General features: G+C 37.4%; 1 protein-coding gene across 3 annotated transcripts in view; it reads left to right on the top strand.

Annotated features, from left to right (window-relative positions):
• Nucleotides 1-24780, top strand: part of celsr1a (cadherin EGF LAG seven-pass G-type receptor 1a) — a 101400-nt gene that overhangs the window by 67262 nt on the left and 9358 nt on the right. For all 3 annotated transcript variants that reach the window (XM_041254887.1, XM_041254886.1, XM_041254885.1), the window contains 20 exons: nt 2711-2868; nt 4762-4925; nt 5127-5252; nt 7570-7736; nt 8122-8307; nt 11211-11324; nt 11668-11842; nt 13005-13146; nt 14839-14959; nt 15455-15638; nt 15884-15985; nt 17237-17331; nt 17802-18011; nt 19028-19211; nt 19349-19492; nt 19739-19919; nt 20240-20407; nt 21048-21174; nt 22137-22337; nt 24514-24688. In XM_041254887.1, coding sequence (XP_041110821.1) covers nt 2711-2868; nt 4762-4925; nt 5127-5252; nt 7570-7736; nt 8122-8307; nt 11211-11324; nt 11668-11842; nt 13005-13146; nt 14839-14959; nt 15455-15638; nt 15884-15985; nt 17237-17331; nt 17802-18011; nt 19028-19211; nt 19349-19492; nt 19739-19919; nt 20240-20407; nt 21048-21174; nt 22137-22337; nt 24514-24688 — 3124 coding nt within the window. The remainder of the gene's footprint in view (nt 1-2710; nt 2869-4761; nt 4926-5126; nt 5253-7569; nt 7737-8121; nt 8308-11210; nt 11325-11667; nt 11843-13004; nt 13147-14838; nt 14960-15454; nt 15639-15883; nt 15986-17236; nt 17332-17801; nt 18012-19027; nt 19212-19348; nt 19493-19738; nt 19920-20239; nt 20408-21047; nt 21175-22136; nt 22338-24513; nt 24689-24780) is intronic.

Here is a 24780-nt window from a genome sequence, read left to right as displayed (position 1 = left end):
ATATTCATGTCAGGCAGTTAATGAGCTCTGTCCTCTCCAGTAGTGAAGTATTGTTGGAAAATCCAGTTATTTTTACTGAAATGTTGGTCAGGGGCCAACAGCTTAATAAAAGACTCAGTGGGGCTTAGCTGACTGCCTAATAAGATCTAAGCATGTCTGAGCTGAGGAAGAGGGTTGTGAAAGTTCCACGACATAACGGAGAACCTCACACTATGGCCCACAAATTAAATTAAAAAAAAAAATTAATATCCTGATTGAAAGTTTACATATAAAAGAAACAAAAACATCGAATAGTATCATCTTCCTCTTAGTTAAGGTTCAGCTTTATTTTAGATACAGGTACATATAAAGAATTGCATTCTGTAGCAGACTTACAAGACATACTGTTTAATGGACCTAAAGTTTTAAGTAATACAGTATAAGTAGCTTCCAGATTAAAAAATCATGAACTATTGAGTGTAGTGAACATACTGTCAACATGGCCTAACAGAAAATAATTAAATAACAATTAAATATTACATTGACATGTATATAATATCTACTAATATAGTGTGGTGCATGTCAAGCTGTTTGTTTTCTAATAATGCTTAGTTTAAATTTGAAACAATGTGGAACTTTTAATAGGCACTGTGTATTGGCTGCAGCCCGTGATTATCTGTCAGCGCTATCCTGTGATCTGCAGAACGCCTCTTTTTTTTTATTGTGAACGCAGCTGCAGCTTGGCTGTTTGATTGTGTGAAGCACATTACAAACACCAGCCACCGAAGGGTGGGGCTCATGGAAAAGACCCAGTGCCAAAAGCAGTCAAATTGTGTAATGTAATGTTTTCTGTTTTTTATACATCCCTTGATCGAACGCCATGGTTTTTAATTAGATCTCAGCCTATATCGGCTTGCATTCTGTAAAAGTCTAAAAAACTTGAAAGCCTTAAACTATAGAGCGATCAATGCCATAGATGCTTGTATCTGTGCTAATGGTAAACTAATTGGGATTCAGTTACAATAGTTAACATGTAACCACAGTTGGTTGGACTAGGAAAAGGACATCTGTTGAGCGCCTAGGCCATGACTGTCACTTAATGGCATTGTACACTGCAGCCCAGTGAAGTCGGTCAAAGTTGAGGTTTATTATGCTAATGGGTGTAGATGGTACAGGCAGAGTTCTGGCTTCAGGCAGTGCTTGTGCGGATGTTTAGGTTCCACCCTGTCTTTACTGACACAACTCCAAAATCTTTGAATTGTATGTATCTGTAATTACCACTCATCACTTTATATGCTGTTTATATGCCAGACATAAATTGCTTTAAGTCACCCAGGTCTGAAAGTGTTCTTTAGCATTCTAGATACAGACAGTTGTAACTGTATGTTTGTTTGTTTATTGACTTTCGACAACCTTATGTCAAAACTGACAGGCAGACAAAAGTATTACGTTGTTATAGTGAAATCATGGTAAACATGGGTAACTATGGGAAACCATAGATAAGTAAGGTGATATATGTTATAAAATTAAGGGTTAACCATGATAAAGCATAGTAAATGAAAAGTACTGTATAAACTGGACAAAGCATGACATTGGTGCCATGTACATGTACACATTTACCACAGTAAACTTTTATAAGGGACCTTACCAACCAGTGACCTATAGAAATGACTTTTGACAACCTCTAAAATCGAAAAGTTCTAATTTCTCAGGGCTCTGCAAAGCAGCCTGTCAAAGATGTATTCTGATGGTGCTTGTTGCTGATGAACAACTACAGACAACTGTGACCTCTTTTAACTGCAGCAGTCTCTCAGGGGCAAAGGGATAAAAAAAACACAATTACAATTTTTCTTTTGTTTCCAGAAAGCAAAGTTTTACTGACTTTTTTTTTGGGGGGGGGGGGGGGGGGGGGGGGGGTGTTCTGTGCTTTATGGAAAATATGCTTTCTGGGTGGAAATGTTTGTGTGGAATAGGCTGATGGATCATAACAAAAACTGTTATTGTAATACAATGGAAATTATGAAGCATCTAGAAATGTCCATAGTATCTGATTGCATGTGTCTGGGTGGCTTTCTGTTGATTAGAAAGTACTAACACTGCATGGCTTTAAAGCTGCAGCATCAGCTCATTATGTCACTGGCCATAAGTAGATTTGTTTTGTCTGCTGGAAACAAAGCAGCATTGTTCTTAGGAATACAAGATAGATCTCTTCAATAGATGAATTGCTGGTTTAGTGTATACTTCTGTGTACTGTACCAGTTTAATAAAAGAAACATAAACAACGTTAATTGCATTCTACAGAATCATGCTGTTCTATATTGTAATGTTAAAATAAACTAGGAAAATCCATGTCAATTTTTGTGCATATTTCAATCAAGTATTAACTTACTCCAGTAGAAGTTTTCAAATTTATCTCTGGTACTTATAGAATGAATCATTTATTTTGATAAAGGATGCATCAGAACGACATAGTCGTCTACAATTCCTGCAGTGATTTTGTATTGCGGTCACTAGAACCTCTTCACAGAAAAGAACTAACTTGGAAAAGTTTCCAGTATTTTTCAGTTCAGACTCTTTCTTTAGAATTGTTGAAATTCTCAATTATATTTGCTATCTAACTCTTTGTAACATCAGTCTCAATGTTTAAGGGTGTCTTGTGTGATTTTTAGTTCAGGGCAGCGTTACTGGATTTATATGCATGTCAATTAAATTAATCTGTTTTCTGTTCCAGCCTAATATTGGAAGATTAGGTATCCCTCACGGGCCCTCTGGAGAGAAGGTTGCCGTAGTTACAGTGGACGACTGTGACACTGCAGTGGCTGTGCGCTTCGGCAACCAGATTGGGAACTATTCATGTGCTGCCCAAGGAACTCAAACTGGTCCAAAAAAGTAAGGCCTTTTTTATCTTGCTGTGAGGGTACAGGACAGATCTGCTTGAAAAATGCAGGCCCTGTAGTGCCTCCAGCTCCAATATGGCAAACAACAAATAGCCTGTAATAAAATAATTATATATGATTTTGCCCTGTCTGAGGACAGCTTGGCCCACAGTGCACTGATTTTAGATTTACTTAAAGACTTAGTCGTTTCAGACTTGCTTATCTAAACATAATCAATCTGAGACATCATACTCCAGAGTACTTGAGTTTGAAAACCTACAATTGAAAATAAAAATGCCAGCATATGCTTTTATGGTGCTCTTAAGGTCTTGTTACACGAGTCAAAGTGCTGGCAACATAAATTGTAGCAACATGTTGCCTGTGACGTCACCGCCAGGGATTTGACCTGTTACACCATACAGGACAACAAACAGGCAACTCACATTCAGTGCAAATTGCCTTTAATCCAAGCAATATCCAATCATATTTAAGAAATACGTCACATGGTTCTGGAATTAACAGTAAATTAACAGTTTGCAATGGCATCCATTAAACAAAAAAGGGGAGTAAGTAGGGCTAGGAGTTTGTCATGGAAAATAAATAAATAAATAAATAAATAAATAAAATAACTGTCTTTAATAAAAGCATATTGCGGCGTTGGTGCACACAGGTTCAGCAAAGAAGCACAAGACAAACAAATGAAATTTCAATGTGTTGCTTTTTTGTTTGCTCTGCAGCGGTGACTATAACAGTAGCATTTATAAGCGCTGAACTAAGCAGAGAATAAAGACGCAAACAAAGGAAAGGGTAAGAGACAGCAAGCGTAACACACTGGGGGCGAGAAATACACACGAGGATCACACAGAGAGGGTGTGGGGCTGACAAGAGACATGTACATTAAATTAAGTGCAACCGTGCAACAATTAAACAACAAGTGGAATAATAATTCCAATTAAAAAGAGGAAACTGTTCAATGTATGCACCACAGCGAATGCTGACAGTTAGTATTACACACACACGCACACATACAGACACACTGAATTTATGAACTGTTAACTTTCACTAAGTATTTAATCATAGAGCTTAGTTTGATTCAGAATTTTTTCTTCTCCAAAAAAAAGGGACAGGAAGTACGGTGTTGGAGCTAGTTCAAAATATGTAATTATTTATTCGAATTAATAAACAATAAATGCACTTTTTTTTAAACGTGAAATTTTATGTTAAGGAGAAACACTTCCACATAGAGCTTGAACACAATTGACCAACCTTCATAAAACTCTATGATAAGTATTTCTTTGTCCCGAGTCTTGGTAATTGCGGCCTTCATGTCCATTTCAACTATTGTTTTCACTGTGGCAAACAGAATCACGTGACACACACCAGTGCTCTGATTGGATATTGCCTGGAACCTGTTGCCTCTGGTAGGATTGCTGTCCACTTAAGCAATCGCGTTGCCAAACGTTGACACTACGTTGACACTACGTTGTCAGGGCTGTTACACGGGGCAATCCTCACGGGATTTTGTCGCAGGCGATAAAAGTTGCTAGGAAATTGACTCGTGTAACAAGGGCTTTAGGGTTTCTTAACAGCAAAGATAACTCCTTTGACTCCATTATTATGTCATGTAAGTGTTAGTTATATAAATTAAAAAATAGGTTTATATATATATATATATATATATATATATATATATATATATATATATATATATATATATATATATATATAGATATATAGATATAGATAGATAGATAGATAGATAGATAGATAGTTTGGTAACTAAAACTATTCATGTCCGCTGGAAATGGTAGGTGTATATAATATGGTAAAAGATAGTCTTTTTTAAATTTGTGCAGTGGAATGTGTGTTTATTGGAAAGGAAGTCAACACTTCTACTTACTTGCAGGTCCTTGGATCTGACTGGTCCTTTGCTACTCGGGGGTGTTCCAAACCTCCCGGAAGATTTTCCTGTGCGGAACCGAGAATTTGTGGGTTGCATGAGGAACCTGACCATTGACAGCAAGGCTATTGACATGGCCAGCTATATAGCCAACAATGGCACTACAGCAGGTATAAAGATTGCCCATTTGTGTTTCTGGTATTCAAATACAATTTCTTCTTTTATAAAGATAAACAAATCCTGCATTTCACTTCATTTTGCTTAGTTTGCATGTTTCTAATGAAGCAAATGGAAAAGCTTGACATGTATGTATATGTATAAGACAATAACCAGATATGTAACACTTAATTTTCCTTTACGTTGGTATGAAGGTTGCACAACGAAAAACAACTTTTGCAACAGGATTATGTGTCAGAACGGAGGCACCTGTGTGAATAAGTGGAACACCTACAGCTGCGAGTGCCCCCTGAGCTATGGAGGGAAAAACTGTGAGCAAGGTTAGTAGCCCTGAGTAAGGAGAGGGAAGCTGCCAGCCTGGGTTATGTAAATCACCTACACCTGCCTTAGGAAAAAAAACACCCAGCATAGCTGAAGAAAGATTATTTCAACCAGTTATGGAGGAGAGGTTCTTTTTGTTCTGGGAATGTACAGGAGGAGCTGGATTGAGCTGGTGTGGTGAATGAGTGTGTGTGTGTGTGTGTGTGTGTGTGTGTGTGTGTGTGTGTGTAATGGGTGCATAATACCATAGAATGCTGTTATTATGTTGAATCATTTATTGAACTAATGGTATAATAAATATTTTGAATGACTTCGGTAAAAATGCATAGTAACCCCTCATAAAGTTTATTTTACGAAAGCAGTGCTTGCTCTGTTGTCTGAAGGAGATAAATAAGCCTTAGCTCTATAGAGGTGGACTTTTCAAAACGTGGTCTGTGTCTTTACTCATGCAAAAGACCTACAGTAGTATGAAGTCTTTATACATTTCTGTGTGTGTAATAATGTAACAAAATTAAACTCATCTAAAGTGTATTACCAGCTTATTTTTAGGAATTATAAGTATACCACACTCTAAAGGCAGTCATCTCCAGAACTGTGCAAAAAACATGTAAAGAGGCCTGTTCGATCTTGCTCTTAGACAGGATAAAATGAGTTTTCGGGATATAATGAGTTTAAAGGCTTTTGTTCTTTGGAATGTGTGTACCTGTTTTCTGTCAATACCTAAACCACATCATTTATACAAGTATTTACAAAAATCACAATCTGTAGGAAATGTATTGCGCCAGTGTTTTCAGTGAATGGTTCTGGTCTCTACTGTTAAGAACACTGTAAAGTTCTGCTTTGTAAAAAATGCTTTCAGGTGAACCGTGTCAAAAATTCTTTCAAGAGAACCGTGTCATGCAAATGTGTGTCAGATCACTGTGATAATCCATGCAGTTTTGTCCTCAATTACTAGGGAATTATTACTAAGTGAAGGCTCTAAAAGGTTTAAAGTAAAAATTGTTTGTGTTGCTAAAGATCCCACAGCATAACAAAAATGTACTGCATAAGAAGAACAGTATACAGATGCACTCCACTTATAATGGACTCCAAGGGACAATGGAAATCTGTTCTTATAAACATAGTAAACACAATTCGAAATGCTTTGTGTAGCTGTGAATATAGGTACATTAACTATACAAAATACAAGAAAGCTTAACTGCCAAAGAACAGGAGTTTATTATTTATACAAAACACGCCCCTGTGGGCCGTCCAGTGTAATAAGTAGTACCATTTTACAGATGTATATTTTTGCTAAATGTAATTAAAATTGCGTACTTTTAAACTGTACAACAGCTGTGTCGACAAAAACCATAGAAAAATAAAAGTAAATAGCAACTGTTTTTCCTGCTTGACAGCAGTAACCAGGTTTTTTAGTCCTGTCCACTGGGTTGTGCTTGGCCGTGGAAGGCTGTGGCAGGAAACAGGGCTGTGGTTTCTCAAGCTGTGGCTGGTGAATCACATTGTGGAGAAGTAGAGGCTGTCAGATTGCAGTTGCGGTTTTAAAGTTGCGTAAGAATTGTGAAAGTCCATACATCCATCTCTGTGGCATTTTATATTGTGTTGATTTACCTGAACTTTTTTTTTTTTATAGCTTTTTAAAATGTATTACAACTGCTGTGAAAATGGATTACAGGAATGCTTTCTATGTAATGTATTTTATTGGCACATGTTAAATTGTATGAAACCAATTGTTACAATATTGATCCTGTAGTGTTAATGTCAAATTAATTAGATGTTAACATAAAGGTGGTTTGAATTGGTAGAACAATGTGCTTTTCAAAACAGTTTGAGCGGGAGCCTGCGGAAAGGCTGTAAATGTATTGTTGAGAATATCGGCAAATCCACGCAAAGCCACTGCTATTTTAAAGTGTTTGGACAGGTAACTTCAGTTTATCTGCCCTGAAGCATCTCTTGAGTTTTTTTTTTTTAAATGCGTCCCCTGTTCACAAAATAAACAGCTTTCCTTTTTGCAGTAAATCCAGAAAGACATTGATAAATGAGCCTCATTTGAAAGTTGGGTGGTCGCTGCCAGACAAAGACAAAATAAAAAAGATTCCATATTGGCTGATTTGCATATCAGTTTTGTTTTAATAATAGAGTCTGTCAAAATTTTAAACAACAACAAGAAAAATAGTTGTATGAATTTAGGATTGTCTTACCTTTTTCATCAGAATAATTTAATAAAATGTAATCTGAATTAGCATTTAGTTGAAATGTAATGTTTGCTATGGGACATAGCAACTCATTAATATGAGCCACCCTTTCTTTCTCTAGGAATGCCCTCTCCCCAGCACTTTGAAGGCCACGGTATGGTATCCTGGAGTATGCCAGATATTACCATCTCTGTTCCTTGGTACATTGGCCTGATGTTTAGAACGAGAAAAAGCAATGGGATGTTAATGCAGGCCAATGCTGGATCGTCTTCCAAGATTACCATCCTGGTGAGGATTTCATTTCCATAGCAGCCACATTGACTTCATTTTGTTCATCCAAAGAAAACTTTCAGTGCTGCCTAGTCAGTTTATAGTGAGTAACACAAGTTGAGTTTGCATAGTAATTCAGGATTATGTACAAATCATTAAAACAAGGTTTCAATAACTTGACTGCTCTTTTAAATAAAAGCTTAGATAATGAATTCTAATCTGGAGAAATTAACCTAGAGCTGAGTGCTTAAGAACTGGTAAGATGTTTACAGACGTGATATTTGCTTATGATTATTAACAGTGATCACGTTTTTGTCAGTGGACCAAACAAGAATAAGGTGACAGAAAGAGCAAAAACTCTCATGGTATGTATAACTATCTTTCTTAAATTTCTTATTTTCAGATAAGTAACAGCAACGTGCAGTTTCTATTGCACCGTGGGTTCACGCAAATGGCAAATTTCAAATTTACCCAAATAAGAGTAAATGATGGGGATTGGCACCATCTACTGATTGAATTGAAAAACGTTAAGGATGGCAAGGACATGAAATTACTTGCTTTGATGTCTCTGGATTATGGGATGTACCAGGTAAGAGTTTTCTGCGTGTTGAAAACCTCAATTGATAATCTTGTTAAGCAGTAAATCTGCTTTTTAATGGGTACCTTCTGTGTTTGATAGAAATGTTTAACCCAGTCTCCATCTTGTACCAGCACTTTTAAGTAATACTGATGTGGTAGACTTAACTCTTCGTGATCACTTTTTACATTGCTAAGGAGAAAGCCCATAATGAAAACTACGAATTGCCTAGGAACCTCATTAAGGCCTTTTTCAGCCCTATAAAACTGCAACAGAGACAACTTGTATTTACAGCTATTATTTATATTTCTTCAAGTCACAATGAAGTTGTTTTCCTCTGTTTGCATACTATTCTATAGTCTATTAATTCATTAATAATCAATTCATTAAGATAGTCTGTTGATAATTTAGAAATTAATCTAAAATGAAAGTGCTAAACTAAAAAAAATGCTAAAAATGTACAATTACAGGTGTTCTTTATTTTAAATCCAATTATTCAGGTTCAGTACTTTTGATAAATGTCATAGGTTTTGTAATAAAGTACAATAGGATGCTAAGTAGGAATTTCATCTCTTCCAAGATAAAATGGCAACTTCTTTATGACAACAAACAGTGTTCATCAAAACAACCAGCTGAAGATATTTTTATTGCTCATAAATTGTAATCCATTGTTCATAGTTTTTTTTTTTTTTTTTTGCGTGTTTAGTTTTTAGTGTTGCAACTCTTTCAAACTGAAAAAAACAGCCTTGCTTCTGGTCATAGATTATCACTAGGGGTCTACTTAAGTCATGGTAAATTTACATATTTTTCACGGGTAGGTTGCGGATTAAACTTAGGACTTTGCGGACATTTCGCTGACCTGTTTAAAAATTAAATAAACCTAAGTAAGCAGTATTTCAGAACACTATAAAGCCTAAAAATAGTGGTTTTTGCTTCCTTACTAAAACAGAGTGCTGTCATTTGTTAAAGGCAGGCATGCAGCATCCCCCTGCAGTTGACGTACCCATACATGAGACTGCACGTTCTGCATCCACTGAATTGGTTGGACGTTAAGGCAAAGCTTTGCCAATTATACAGATGTGGAAATTGATTAGAAACAGCCCCAAAACTCATTACCCAAGGGCATCTGGCATGCTTTAACAAAGACAATGTATGCAGCACATTCGTTTTCATGCTATTTGTCCCATCCAGTAATTTATTTTATTAGTACTGAGTCAAAACACAGAGAACGTGGCTGTTCGGGTCTAAAATTCCAACTGCGTAAAAGTAAGCAGCAGGTTGAAGCAAGGTGGTTGTGCTAGATCATTTTAGTACTTATTTAACTTGCAGACAGGAATACTTTTTGTCTGCACTGACTTTCCAGTTTGGTTTCTGAAAGCTGTTTATTTTATGTTTTGTTCAGCATCCTCTGTAGTAGCCTTTTGTTTAATGTGTGTTTCTGAAGCTAAGTAGCGATCAGTCGTATTTTCTCCAAAGACACATTAAGATATGCAAAACAATTACCTCAATTTGTATGTCCAGTTTCTTTGGGAAATATCTTGAAACGATCATCAACCGAAATATACTTTGCTTTTTTTGTAGTCCATTTCCACTATATTATATCCAATGCTGAAAACTAGATAAGTAGTAAATTATGTTTTGTGTGTCAAATCTAACTGTCGAAAATGTATCTTAATAGACACATTAGGGCCTGAAGCATTTTACTCAAGTTTGCAATTAGTTTTACAAAATGTTCAATGCATTTTTGAGGCGAACACCCAAGTACCTAATTTTCACTAAAGCCAGGGTATACTTACAACACTTAAAAACAAATTTCTATGACATTGCTGGTTTCCCCAGCGTGTGAGGAGCAATAGACTGCACACATGTGTCACTAACCCCTCCATTCTGAGCACCTGTATAGGACCATGATCTATTTTTTGTTAATTGTGTACGCTACTAAGTAGGCCAAGATATAAAAATAAGAATTTAGTTTCAGTTTTAAATAAGCTTTTATTCTCATTGTACACCAATGTGTATAATGCAGCAGCATGATTTATTTTGTCTTATCGGTAGCCTACATGCTAAAATAAAAAGCGTGCTAAGTATTCATTTGATTTTATTGCTTTACTGTATACTATATAGGCCTACTGTACAGATTTATATTTTTACATAATGTAAAGTGTAGCCTACCCAAAACACATTATAGTTATTTCAGCGCAATTATTTATATTTAAAATACATTGAGCACTATAAATGAATGTGTGTGTGATTTTATTGTATTGTTTTTAAACCCGAACCCACCTTATGTTGGACAAACATGTCCAGTTTAGCAAGGGGCTTCTGTATGATTATGATAAGCTTTTGGGATGAAGGTGGGGGCTCCACTGTAGAATCTGATGGGATTAAACTGCCTTTCATTTATGCATTGTACAGGTGACGTTTGCATTTTACAAAAACAATGTTTTTTGATTCTTGCTCCCTTGCATGTTTAAACGTTATTCTTTGGACACTCTCTGCTGTAGCAAACCACAACTCAGTTACTGCTATTAATTTGAACAATGTTGCACGACTCTCGCAATGCTGGAGATCTCTCTAAGAAGACCCAATAAATATTTAAATTAGTATATTGTGGGTCTTTTCATTAACATATTTTCTCTGAATATGTACGACAAAATGTATACTTTGCGATTTGTCACCACGAAACCGCAATTTGCATTATGTTTGCGCAGCGACTGCCCATCTTAATACATCCACCAGAGTGGTTTTGTTTAAGATCTCTTAAGTCCTTCACTTTTTTTTTCTCATTATAGTATATTACTATAGATTTGTCTCTTTTTAAAAATAGGAGTACATTACTAATTGCTATAAGCAGCTTTGAACCACATTATGCCATGTAAGCTACACCTAATTGTTGGTCAAAATCTTTCCTAAAGGGAAGTGTGGAAATAGAGAAAGAGCTGCCAGGAATGATGCTGGAAAGCCTGTTTCTAGGCGGACTTCTAGGGGATGATGGGAAGATCGAACAGGGCTTTGTTGGCTGCATGCAGGTAAGAAACAGCTTGGCTTTTCATTGCTGTATATTTATTTTTTGCTACTTTATGGATCTGTTAACTTTTTGGGAAGATCTTGAGTTGGTACTTTGAAATTTGGATTTATAAAGAAAATGGCAGTCGTTTAGTATTTAAACCGTTTATTCCCTTGTGTTTTGCTTATGTGTCTTTGTTTCTTTCTCTCTCAGGAAGGTTCTTACTGTGGTAGTCATTTTAATTACTTTAACATTCACCAGGGATTTCTTTTTAGTCTTATGGTACAGCCAAATGCACAGGATGTTGCAATATGAACATCATACCTTTTCATATCACTGCCACTTTAAAACTGAATGTTTTGCAGGGTGTGAGGTTGGGAGAGACTGCCACAAATGTAGCCACTCTGAATATGAACCAGGGGAAGAAAATCCGCGTGCAGAATGGCTGTGATATTAGTGACCCATGTGACCCAAACACCTGTCCTGAGCACAGTCACTGCAGTGATGACTGGAAGATCCACTCTTGTGTCTGTGACCCAGGTATTTCAATGAGAATCTGTTAAGGCTACTTGTATTTGACTAGGCAAGTCTGTCTGAGTGTGAATTCAGTACCTGGTACACTCAGGTACTGTACACCTGCATTGGCTCAAGATTAGGTTCAGACTTTGAAGATACTGATTGAGATGTCAGATCTCATTTAAAGAGATTTTGGCAAGATTTTCCTCAGTTAAATTAGTGGGAGAACGGAGATATAGATAAGAGGTGGCTGGGTCTGGGTTACAAAGCAAGGTGAGAAATATTTGAGGAAATATTTTAAACAGAAATGTTAGAATTGTTAGTGCTGTAAATAATTTGCTTTACAGCACTTGGTATCATTTTTACAACAATCTCATTTCAAATCTTGCTGTTTCTGCATGTGCTGTAAATAACTTACATTGAAATGAAACTAAATGGTGGCAGGTCTTTCACAGCTTTTGTCCAATTTCTGCACTGTTGATAAAGTTAGTTTGGGGAAGAACTTTTTTTTTTTACTGACAGTTTTTTTTTTTTTTTTTTGTTGACAAACTTAATTCACAATATAGGAATTATAATAAGATCAGTGAGAAGGTAAAAAAAGAAGGAAGCATATTTCATCACTAAAATAGGGATAAAATTGATCTATTTTATTAGGCGGTTCATCAGCGGGTGTTTTGCTGTTGAATTCATTTCACTATCCCACTCCCAATATTGGCTTTTCATTCAAGATGTCACATTCCAATGCGTTTTTATGTAAACAAAAGACTCTTCAACCATGTGGCACTTTGTTTCACAAAAGGGGTGTTGCACAAGTACTTTTATTTAGGTAGCAGTGTGTGCCCAAGAATGTGAGCTTATTCAATGTATGAATACAGATAGTGAGGCCAAGTGTGTTATTGACTAAGGTTATATGAATAAAACCTCAAACCACTCACAAAGCTTAAAAAGCATTACAGAAAGCAGTATGCAACAACAGCAGATGATAATGCAACTTCACCAGGAGTAAAAAGTGCACCAAGTTGGGTTCTGTTGCATTAAATATGCACTGCAATGTGGTAAGTACCTAAAGTAAGTTTAATTGAGGGTTTCCATTTTTCAGCCAAGAATTCTTCTTTGATAATGTCTGAGGCTTTAAAAATATAAATGATTCCCCCTAATGATGTTATGTGTAAACTCTTGCCTCCAGGGTACTTTGGTAAAGACTGTGTGGATGTATGCCTGTTGAACCCATGCAAACATGTCTCAGCCTGTGTCCGTAAACCCAGTTCTTCCCATGGATACACCTGCGAATGTGGGCCGAATTACTACGGGCAATACTGTGAAAACAAGTAAGATTACAGAAACTTCAAAAGGCTAAAGCTGTTTTTTGGGGGGGAGGGGGGGGGTGTGTGTGTCACCATCTGTCTTTAATTATTATTAAAACTCCCTGGTCAGTGGTTTAATTGCAGATAAAAATATGTCAGTTGACTCTGTCCATTTAAATCCAAATATTAACAACAAGCAGTTGTTTTGGTTAAAATATATATATATATATTGCTATTAGTACATTTCTTTAACACAAGCATAGTTTTTATGCGTTTTTGTTTAACCAACCTGCCTTAATAAATTACTTTTGTATATAACTTTATTAAAATACCTGACATTTGGTAATTGGCTGCAGGTGGACATCCTTGTACTGTGGCATTTTTTATGGGCCAGTAGATTCCAAACCTGTGTTTGATTTGCAGATGGAATTTAGATTTCTTTGGCAAAGTCTCTGAGTTTAATTGTATATGATGAGAAGCACCTTGAATTTAGTGTTGGTGTATATTGGTAGTGCATAGCTCTGCAGGTAATATGTGCCTCTAGGCTCCATCCCTTCACTTTAGGCCTCTTAACTGAATGTAGTCTTTTGCCTAATAATAACAGATGTGTATAATAAATTAAGGATTTAGGTTTTAGAATAGTTACTCTGTGTTATTCCACTTACATTGTGTTTTAAGAGTTCAGATCAGCTCAATGCGTTCTTTAAGTGGTTTACATTTTGAAAAAGTAGCATCTGTGGACCATTTGAAGTACAGTTTATTGGGCTGACTTTTTATAAAAAAAAGTTTCTCGGGTAGTATACTAATGAAGTAAAGCCCCATGTTGAAGGAATCAGGTGACACACAAGCCAACACAAAAGTCAGTATTAAAATTGGAGAACTCCTGGTGGCCTTGTTATGTAAACCAAACAAGCTCTCAGGTTAAACAGTCACCTCTGCTGTATAGGCACAGTGGGTGTGGCAGCTTGGCATTACTCACAAAGGCTGCAGTAGCAAAGGTTCATGTTTGTTCTTTCAGCATTTTGTTTTGCAGGCAGGTAAGGTGTAAGACTGATTTGTCTCTTTGATCTGTTGGGAAAGTCACTGGATATTCTGACATTTTTACCTGTTGTACTTTTGTGGTTGAAAAGAGGCTGAATAAATCTAGAATTTCCCTGTTTATTTCACTGTTTTTTCTCCAAAAAAATAAATAAATATAATCTTAAATATACTATCAGGAGATAACACTCATTTTTAATGACCTATACAGTCACACAACTTAATTTTCACTTTTTCATGTATTTAGTAATTTAAAAAGGGGGAAGGGAGACACCTTTGTTATACTAGTATTTAGAGTCTCTGACCTCAATGAGATTTATCCGTTATCTCTACAAGTAAACAGGGAAAATTGTTTGTTAATAATAAAAAAGGAAACATTTTTGGGGGTACGTTATATACCTAATTGTATGCAGTAAAATATCAGGAATGCTTAGTGGTCTTTACACTTTGGACTTATAAATCTTATGAAAACTTATAAATCATTCCATAAAAAGATTTACTTTATATCCTGATCTGAAAGCCAAAAATGTTGACTCAGAGTACCTGTAACAGCTTTTTGTTGAGTAAAATCAACCCATGCCCTTAGAAAATACAGTATATTTAGGCATGTCTCAATACTACAGAGTATAAAGAATTGATAAAAACTTGAGTCTCCTGTTTTTTTGTTGTTGTTGTCAGGATCAGTCAGCCCTGTCCTCGAGGCTGGTGGGGTAGCTCTGTCTGCGGCCCATGTAATTGTGACACTGATAAAGGGTTTGATCCCGACTGCAATAAGACTTCAGGAGAGTGCAGGTGCAAGGTAAGGATTCAAGTTCTGCTTGTTTTGACACTGCAGCCATTAGTGTGCCAAACAGTAAGGAGTTACGCTATAACTAGTTTTAATTTAATACTTCCTCCCATAACCATAAGTACTATAATTAAGTGCTGCTTTTTCGATAGTCCTCCGGTGTGTCTTGCCTTGTCAAAGTAATCAGTATCCTGGATAAATTCTACTACATAAAGGCAGACTTGTATAAACAGAATTAAGTTTTATACTTAGACTACTCTCTGTTCAACTAAAATGCAATTCCATAACTTATCAGTGAATGCTCAGCCTGCTTACTGTCTCCAGTGGGAGCAAGCAAAATAAACCCAAGCATTGTGAGATTAGCACGGTCAAGCAATGTAGAATAACAGTGCCAAGAATAAGAAACCTTCACGTATAATGTATCCTGCCGGCCGCAGCGTTCCGGCATGATATGATGAAAACAAGAAGGACTGGTTAAATTAACAAATACACGTATCATGTCTGAAGGTTAACTACTACAGGCCGCTGGGCAGCGACAACTGCTTCCCCTGTGATTGCTTCTCTCTGGGAGCTCACACCCGGACCTGTGATGACGAGACGGGACAGTGCCAGTGTAAAACTGGTGTCATTGGTCGACAGTGCAACCGATGTGACAACCCCTTTGCTGAGGTCACTAGCAACGGATGTCAAGGTACGTGGCAGCAAAATACCTGCAATTTTGTGGAACGGAAAAACTGAGTAGTCCAACTAAGGACTCTTCATGAAGCAGGTTTTACATTTCAGGTTTCAAGCTGAACCCCAGCTTTCAATTAACTTGATTTCATTAGCTTGTTTTCGTTTAGAATCAAGGACCCAGGATCTTAACCTTGAAATGGAATTACACCTGCATTGTCTGCTGTGTAATTAAATAAGTGTTGTGTTTAAACTTTATTGCAGTGATATATGAAGGCTGCCCCAAATCGTTTGAAGCTGGAATTTGGTGGCCCAAAACAAAGTTTGGCCGTCCAGCTGCCATGAACTGTCCCAAAGGATCAGTTGGTAAGTAAGGTCTCGGAGGAGTTGTTGCAGCTTTCTGTATTGTATGTTCACATGCCCTTGAAATGTATAAACCAGATAGAGAAGCAGACAAAACATTCTTGACACTCTAGACAGACTTTGTTTTGCAAGCAACTGTGTTGCACGGACTGGGAGTTGGTTTATGTAAAAATCATCATATGGTTCAATTTTAAGACAGAAATATTCACACATTGAGATGATTCACACATTACAGCATTAAATATTAGAATATTTTCAACCTAGACACATTTTTGCAAATCTATGAATAGAAATGAACATTATATCAAACAGCCTTTGCTTTAATACTTCTGCCCAGTTGGTATAGTATTGTAATACTGTAATAGGAGAATCCAGAATGTCATTCTAAAAGAATGTAGGTTGAAGCATCTTTTGATCCTTTTAGCAAAGATTGTCAGGCGTTCTCTTCACGCTATTTAGACCTCTGCACCCATTAACATCTATTGCAGATATTTGAATACATTGTAGACCAACGAAACTGGCAACTAGAAGACATTTTATTTTCCCCTAAATCAGCTGAAAACATGTATGCCATCCATTTGTCTTGTAACATAAAATATGATCCAGATTCATAGCTGACAAGTTTGATGAAGCTGAAAACTATTGGAAGTCAATTTGTTATAGACAGAAGCTAAATTATAGTCGGATTAGATTGTGGCATGACTTCAAGCTCAATTATTTATGCTTTGCCTTTAAAAACTGTTCTCATTGAAGGTGTTTGCTAATGAGTTTGGCTGTCAGACAAATCCCATGCTGTAGGAAAGGCCTGGCACTGCATTCTAGTGAGGGTAGCAACAACACATTAAATGTTTTTGAAGATATTCTTGCGGTAGCACTTTGACTATCAATAAACATTTTCAGAGATTGGCTCGGCATACGGTTTTGAGCCCCAGCACATTTACAAAGTAGATACTAGAGGCAACTCAGTGTCTCTGTGTCATTCAGTTCATTTATGCACATAGCTCATGAATAAGACAAAAGAAGCAAGACATTGTCTGATTATTCCAAGTTCCTCCTCCATACAATCTGGTTGTTTTCAGGCAGCTGCAGGACTTGCTTATGCGTGGGCCAACAGCCCTGAGGGTCTGCACACTGTTTTAATTTCACATTTGTGATGGGGAGTAGTGTCACTCAGAGGCTGGGACTGTGTAAATAGTGTAGCAGGGCCCCAAAGTTGTTCTCAGTTTAACTCCTTGTGTCTTTTCCATTCTCTAGGGACTGCAGTCCGGCATTGCAATGAGGTGAAGGGCTGGCTTCCTCCTGAGCTCTTCAACTGCACCACTCTCACTTTCTCTGAGCTTAAAACAATGGTAGGTGTTTCTTGTCTGCAGATTACCACTGTGTGTGTTGGCAGGTTAGAATAACTGGCTGAATCAAGTCTACTTGGGTCACAAATTAAACTAAAATAAGGCTCTTGCCTCTGTGTCTTTCCTCTCCTCCAGTCATTTGCAAAGGTTGCCCAAGAGTTCCTGGAAAATTCTGGAAACTTCTGTTTTGTGAAACACATAGAAAAGTGGTCTTGTACTGCTGTGGACATATGCACTGTACATTAATCAATTACCTTTTTCTTTCTTGATTGGGATTTGTGTTTTCCTCAGTTTTCACTTGGGAGTCCCTATTCAAAATTGAGAATCTTTGCTCTAGTCTGTTTGCACCATGAGTGGTTAACAAAGTTTAATGAGTTGCCCATCTGAGTAATTACCAATGGCGTCTTGCATCCACGTCGTACAGAATATTTAATTCTAACACAGATTCTTGCTTTGAATACCCTTGTAACTAGAATGAGAAGATGCATCGGAACGAGACTAACATGAATGGCGACAAGTCCAAGAATATTGCCGAGTTGCTGCACAACGCCACCATGCACACTGATGTTTTTTATGGGAATGATGTGAAGACTGCCTACCAGTTAATATCGCAGGTCCTAAAGTATGAGAGCAAACAACAGGGTTTCGATCTGGCTGCAACAAGGGATGCTGAATTCAATGAGGTACTTATCTTTTGGTCATGAGCTTTTGTTTTAAACCTGTATTCCTGTTTGGTTACGTTTCACTCCTATTATTCTCTTACCTATTATATGACAGAATAACTCAAGCTTGGCTGCCTAATAGTGACACCTGCAGGTCATTTTCACCATTGACATACAGACTTATTCTTTTCCAGACTGTCAGGTCTTCAATTTTCGAACTCATTTTTTTCAGTCTCATAAACTAAACAATACATAAAAATTGGTATAAAATATAAGTAGTGTAGTTATCATTCTTATATTACTAGAGTGGTCTGCTGCTTCTAGTGGAGTTATCTTTACTGGATATCTTAACAGACAGTAATCACACATATATCAGTTACAATGCAACCTTATTACAGGTGAATTGCAAACTGCTAAACTGTACTCTGGCAACACTACTTATGTACATGTTCCCATTGACTCTGATGTGCATGCAGTGTTTTCAGTAAAATATTTTTATACAATATATATAGTATTTGTTCACTTTTCCCGCCAGAAAAAGCTTAAAGGATTAGCAGCAAGGAATACAGCAGCCGAAGACTAATATACTTGTTCTGTGAGATAACATCTGAGTAACACAGGTTAGGGTTAAAACCATCACTGGCAGAAAGAAGATCCAAATACCTTTTTATGTTCCTGGCGCAGACTCGGCTGCAGCACTGAACATGTAGCCCTAAGTGGCCTCCATGCTTACTACTGTTTATTGAAGTGTGTCAGATTGACAGCTCTGGAGAGCCTTAACTGCAGACTGGGAATGACATAGACAAGCACAGCATGAGCTTCTGTTCTGCCAGGGTGCATCAGTCCTTCTGGAAAGTTCACTTCCCATGACCACCCAGTCCTTGGACTGTCTGAAAGACTGCCAGAACACACAGCTGTCTATTAGGATTATTGTATTATTTTATTGCAACCAACCGGAGACCGGATTTGAAAGAGTAACATGGAACTGTCCCCTAATCAATGAGCATTTTTTTTTTTAAATTCCTTTCATGTTGCAGAATATAATTAAAGCTGGTAGTGCCATCTTGGACCCAAGCAACAAAGAGCACTGGGAGCAGATCCAACGGACAGAGGGAGGCACGGCCCACCTACTGAAAAATTATGAGGAGTATGCCAACAATATGGCACAGAACATGAAAAAGACCTACCTGAAACCGTTCACAATAGTGACTCGTAATATGAGTAAGCCAAGTTTTATATCTAAATCTGAAAGTGTATTTATCGCCTTTTACTAAAAAATATGTTAAAAAATTAATAAACAGTATAGGTGAAACAAATACCATGCCAACTAACTATTCATGCAACTTTCATTGTCCAAGTTGTTGCTCTTGATTTTCTGGATGACTCCAACCCAGAGAGTGCCAGGATTCCTCGTTTTGAAGAGATCCGTGAGGAGTATCCCAAAGACCTGGAGTCCACTGTCAAGTTTCCAGGCACCATCTTTAGAATACAGGAACCCAAAGGTGAATGTCAGTCAGTGTATTAGCAGCAAACTTAGTTCTTCTGTTGAAGCAGTAATATATGCACTACCATAGGAAACTTAAAATCAGTGCCTGATGTGCCAGTAATATTTTTACATAAAATGTAAACTTGAAGAGTATGATGTTTAGAGCAGTTCTCCATTTGAACACGCTGAAGCTGTGATACCCGAACATCAGAAGCTGCTGACAGATTCATTATTACTGTGTTGTTGTTGTTTTTCCTTGTAGTAAACCCCACAGACCAGCCATTGGAGCTGAGTGACTCTCCTGAGGTCAGTGAGACCTCTGCAAAGAGAAAGAGAAGACACCCTGAAGAAGCCAACCCTCATGTGGTTGCTGTGGTGATGGTATACAGATCAATGGGACAGCTTCTGCCAGAGCAATACGATCCTGACAGGAGGAGCTTAAGGTATAGTAGGATGCTGTATTATCAGCTCTAGCCAATAGCTGCCTTTGTGTAAATTCTAAGTTGGAATAGAGCACAGGATTTAATGCTGCAGTAACTTTTGTTTATCAGCTCCCACTAGCTGTTGAGTGCTATGTGAAACCCTGTAAGATAAAAACCTGTGTTGGATCCAAGATTTCTCTTTCCTCTCTGTGGAATATTATAAAGTACTATAAATAGTTCTAAGAGAGCAAAAAAAATAAAATAAATAAACTTGGCCTCAACTGCTAGAGATCTTCAGAAAAGGTTATATATTCACATGTTTTTCCTTTGTATTTGTGTAGGTTACCTAACCGGCCTGTCATTAACACACCAATCGTGAGCACCACAGTCCACAGTGAGGGGGGGACCTTGCCCACTCTGCTGAAAGAGCCTATCACTTTATACTACAACCTTCTAGAGACAGAGGAGAGAACCAAGCCTGTCTGTGTGTTCTGGAACCACTCGATTCCGTAAGTTCTTTTAAAAAAGTAGACCTCATCTGGTTAACCACAGGCATGTGAGATGACTTGTATGCAAGGGTTACAAGTTACCAGGAGTACAGAGAGATTAAAGACCAGCAGTGTGTTTTCCGGCTATACTGTAAATGACAAGCTGTGGGCGATGATTCATATTATATCATATTTAATTAGTTTTCCTTGGGGGGAGCATTGTCATAATCCTTTTCCAGCAGCCTAGTGGCTTAGTTTTCACAGATATGTACCGTACAAGCAAATGTGTCAAAATAGATTTCAGGAGAATTTTAGAAAGGTCAGATGCAAGGCAACATTTAGTGTGCTTCATGGTTCTAATTGGATTATGCCTCACAGCTCAGTTGGATCATTGAGATGTGTCTCAGGGTTACACAGTAATGAGGGAGCTGGGCTTGGACTAGAATCCAGTGTAATCAGGTTAAGCAACAAGGTTACATTGCCTCATGTATAAATCCGTAATTAGACCATGGCTATATGCAGAAGAACTGCATTTTAAGGTTCAAGGCGGAATTATTGTTGTCTAGATGCTTTACGAAAGAATTTACATTAGGCGCTATATGTTAGTATAAGATGAAACCTGGCTCTAATAGTTTTTTTCGGCTTTTTTTTTTTTTGGCAGGATCGGTGGGACTGGAGGCTGGTCCTCCAAAGGCTGTGAGCTTGTCTTCAGAAACGAGACCCATATCAGCTGCCAATGCAATCACATGACCAGCTTTGCAGTGCTCATGGATATCTCCAAACGAGAGGTACTCTTTCATGTGACCTGTCCTCTCACAAAAAAAGAAAGCTTTCATTGTATCTCAGGCATGAAATGAACTTTATTAGGCCCATAAAGGCACCATAGGCATGCTTGGGGCAATTATCTTCAGAGGCAACAGATTACAAATAAAACAAAAACAGTATAAGATTTTCGGTCAGTTTAGTTACATTTTGCTTTTGGGGGATATTTAAAGTTATTCTGTTAAGATTAAATGTGAATAAATTACTGGCCACCAAATCATTTTAGATATGCAAAAACTTGATACTTTTTTCGTTTAAAAAAAAAAAAAAAAAATCAATGTCAAAGTCATATCAGTTAATTGTAGACAATAGCCTCACAGCTAAGTAAAAAATATTTACTTTCCTGAATTGGGTGTGTGCTGTTTTGTATGAATATTTGAAGAGCTGTAAGGGATAACGAACTACAAACTGGACTGGTACTAACTGAATTGTTTGGAGTCCCAATTCTGATTAAGTTCTTCAGGGCCTTTTGAGAATTACAATTCCCTCAGCCAGTCCTTGGCAGACACACAGATTATCTTCAACCCCCTTGCATAAGACATTCTAGGCACTTTTCTTGTTAGAAGTGTTTAGACTGTTGTGTTTTTCAGTCATGTGAATAGTGTTTGTCAGCTCTTCACTAATGACCAGGGACAGTTAATGAGGATTCTTGGTTCCCACAAAAGCAAATAGATTTCATATCCTTGCACTCATATCTGTGGAAATAAGCTGATAAACTTCTTGGGAACAGGGATAGTTATTCACGTGTATCTAGAATTTATTGTTTTCCTGCAGGATAGCATTCAGTAAAATAAAACAGGTTGATAGAAAACCAAATCATGCCATTTCAACGGTTTTCTTTTAAATTAATTTAATGAGAACAAATATTCAGACGTTTAACTTGCCAAGGCATTCAGTATAAACCTGAATCCTTTGTTTTTCATTTCAGCATGGTGAGGTGTTGCCCTTGAAGATTGTCACTTACACCACAGTCTCTGTATCCCTGGTGGCCTTGCTGGTGACATTTATACTGCTGGCCATCATCCGGACACTGCGATCGAATCTTCACAGCATTCACAAGAACCTGGTTGCAGCTCTGTTCTTCTCCGAGCTGGTCTTCCTCATTGGAATCAACCAGACCGACAATCCGGTAAGGAGAGGGGGTCTCTATTTCTTGATATAGTGTGTTCTTAATTGGGCATACAAAGCCAATTCTCTTGGCGTTGTGTATGCTAGATATTCCGTAAGATATGAAACAGTTAGGTAAAAACACTTGGTGTTAGCTACAGGGCCCTGAGGTGCTAGTCTTTAAATCTTGTTACCAGTCACTTGGAATCTCTACTTGCTAAGTGTCATTGTTCTGTGTTTTTTTTTTTTTTTTTTTTCCAACAGCAACAGCACAATGTAATCAACTGATTTTATAAACAGTCTATGTCATGTTGCTTAAAATAAACTCATATCACACAAGAGATACTACACAGAGCCTGTGTCAGTTTCTTAAGAGCAACACTCCAAACATGCTGCTGCTTTGGCCTTGCTTGACCTTTTGTCTAACTTCAAAAAATGAATGCTGCTGTGTTTGCACTGCAATCCAAAGCAAAAAAGGAGAAATACTGATGCAGTGTGCAGGATTACTGCTACAATAAAATTCACTAAAATCACCTGAGTATACTGGACCTACATCAGATTCTTAGATAAAAAAGGGAGGTCATATACCAAGAATGTGTAAATAAACTGCATTGCCTACAGTGTCTAAGTAACATTCAGCACTTACAAAGGGAATAACGACAGAGAATTACTTCGCAAGGGAGGAATAATGTTGACACTGAACAAATCTGTACTGGATGTTTTTGAAGGCATAGCATTTTGAAGGTGATATTTAGGAAATAGTTCTACAGTAGATGTCAACACCAGATTTATTACATCATAGGTTTCATGGGATGTTTCTGAAAGCCGACAGACATTTACCTTTGATTAGAAGTCTGTTTCAATGCTTTTTAACCCTTAGTCTGCAGTGCAGTGGTCTACAGGTGTTAGGTGATTAGAAAATCCTTCAGCTCTTGGACAGCTCTAGAAACTGTTCATTGGTGCTTAAGGAAACTGAAGAAGGCACTAGGCGAAACATCTGCCTCCTTCACTTAGTTTTACCTTAGAATTCTGATTGAATGTTTTAACTAATGGATCAGGAACCATTTCGCAAATTATCCATAGTTTAAGACCATATAGCTTAAGTGATCCAGGGCAAGTTACTTATTTATTGTCTTCATGTCACAGACAAAACATGTAGAGATGTTGCACCTTAGATGAACTATCATTGGTTAATCATTGTGTTTTAAACCAATTTTGGTTAAACTTACTTGTCATAGTAAACAAACACTACCAAATAGCTGGAATGCTTTTTTAAAAGGTGGTGACCCTCTGTGTCAAAGGTAGAAAGCCGTTGGATCATCTGAAGGCGGAGCGAGTGTGTTGAAATTCTGACTGATAACAGTGTGGATGTGTTAATTGTGTATTCAGATGTTTTACCTGGGGGATCTACGGTAAACTGTTTACATTTTGATGTCCAGTATTAAAGTGGGGTGTCTACTTGAACCTTTTCGCTACCTGGTTTTAGCTACTCTGATTAACCTGAATAAAAAAAAGCAGGCAGCACCACAGTTTAGAAATGAATCTTGTCTGTAGAGCCAGTCTCTATCAGTCAAGCAACAATATATTTAGGGAGAGACTCTAAATCTCATGCTTTAACAGTGGTTGCATTAAATGAATCATAATTTGTGGTTTTATGTTTGCTTTTTAAAAGTAATGCAAAAACCTTCCCAGGCTTATCTAAAAAGCATGAGCCAACATGAGGCTCTAAGTAGAAGCTGCCTTCGGGCACCTAGGTAAATGAACAGCGTACCTGCCATTTGCATTGTTACAGATGGGAGAAGCATGTAAATGCATGTAGAAAAATTGGTTATATTGCTGAGAAAAAAAAAAAGTTAAATCAACATTTAAGGACATTCAGTGGACATTCAGTGGACATCAGCAAGAGGCAGGTGGTTTAATCTCTTTCCTATTATCAACTTAGATATTTCTAACTTACTAACATAAGATTGAGGACAGACACCAAATGGCCTGAAACAAATAAAGGTATAAAGATATGGATATGTAAAAGAAACAGTGGTTAGCTCTGTGTAACAGTATTAGGACTACAGTATAACTCCACAGCTTCATAATTGCCTTTACATTCCTCATTACTTGTGGTAGTCTGGGATTGAAGACCAATGTCTGTGTGTAGTAGATCTCTCCAGCTTGTACTGACAATAGTTGCTTCTGTGTTTCAGTTTGTCTGCACCGTGATCGCTATCCTGCTCCACTATTTCTACATGTGCACCTTTGCCTGGATGTTTGTGGAGGGGCTACACATCTACCGGATGCTTACCGAAGTTAGGAACATCAATCACGGGCACATGAGGTTCTACTACGCCATTGGCTGGGGGATCCCTGCCGTCATAACTGGTGAATGTTTATAATAATGACAGTAAAAACTGTACAAACGACAGCTTTCTTTTCTGAATACTTTGTAAGATTTTTTTTTAATGATTTCTTTT

The sequence above is a fragment of the Polyodon spathula genome, chromosome 7 (genome assembly GCF_017654505.1).
Source record: "Polyodon spathula isolate WHYD16114869_AA chromosome 7, ASM1765450v1, whole genome shotgun sequence".
In the NCBI taxonomy this organism is placed as follows: domain Eukaryota; kingdom Metazoa; phylum Chordata; class Actinopteri; order Acipenseriformes; family Polyodontidae; genus Polyodon; species Polyodon spathula.
Note: the sequence above shows the minus strand (reverse complement) of the source record. Positions and strands in the feature narration are given on the sequence as shown.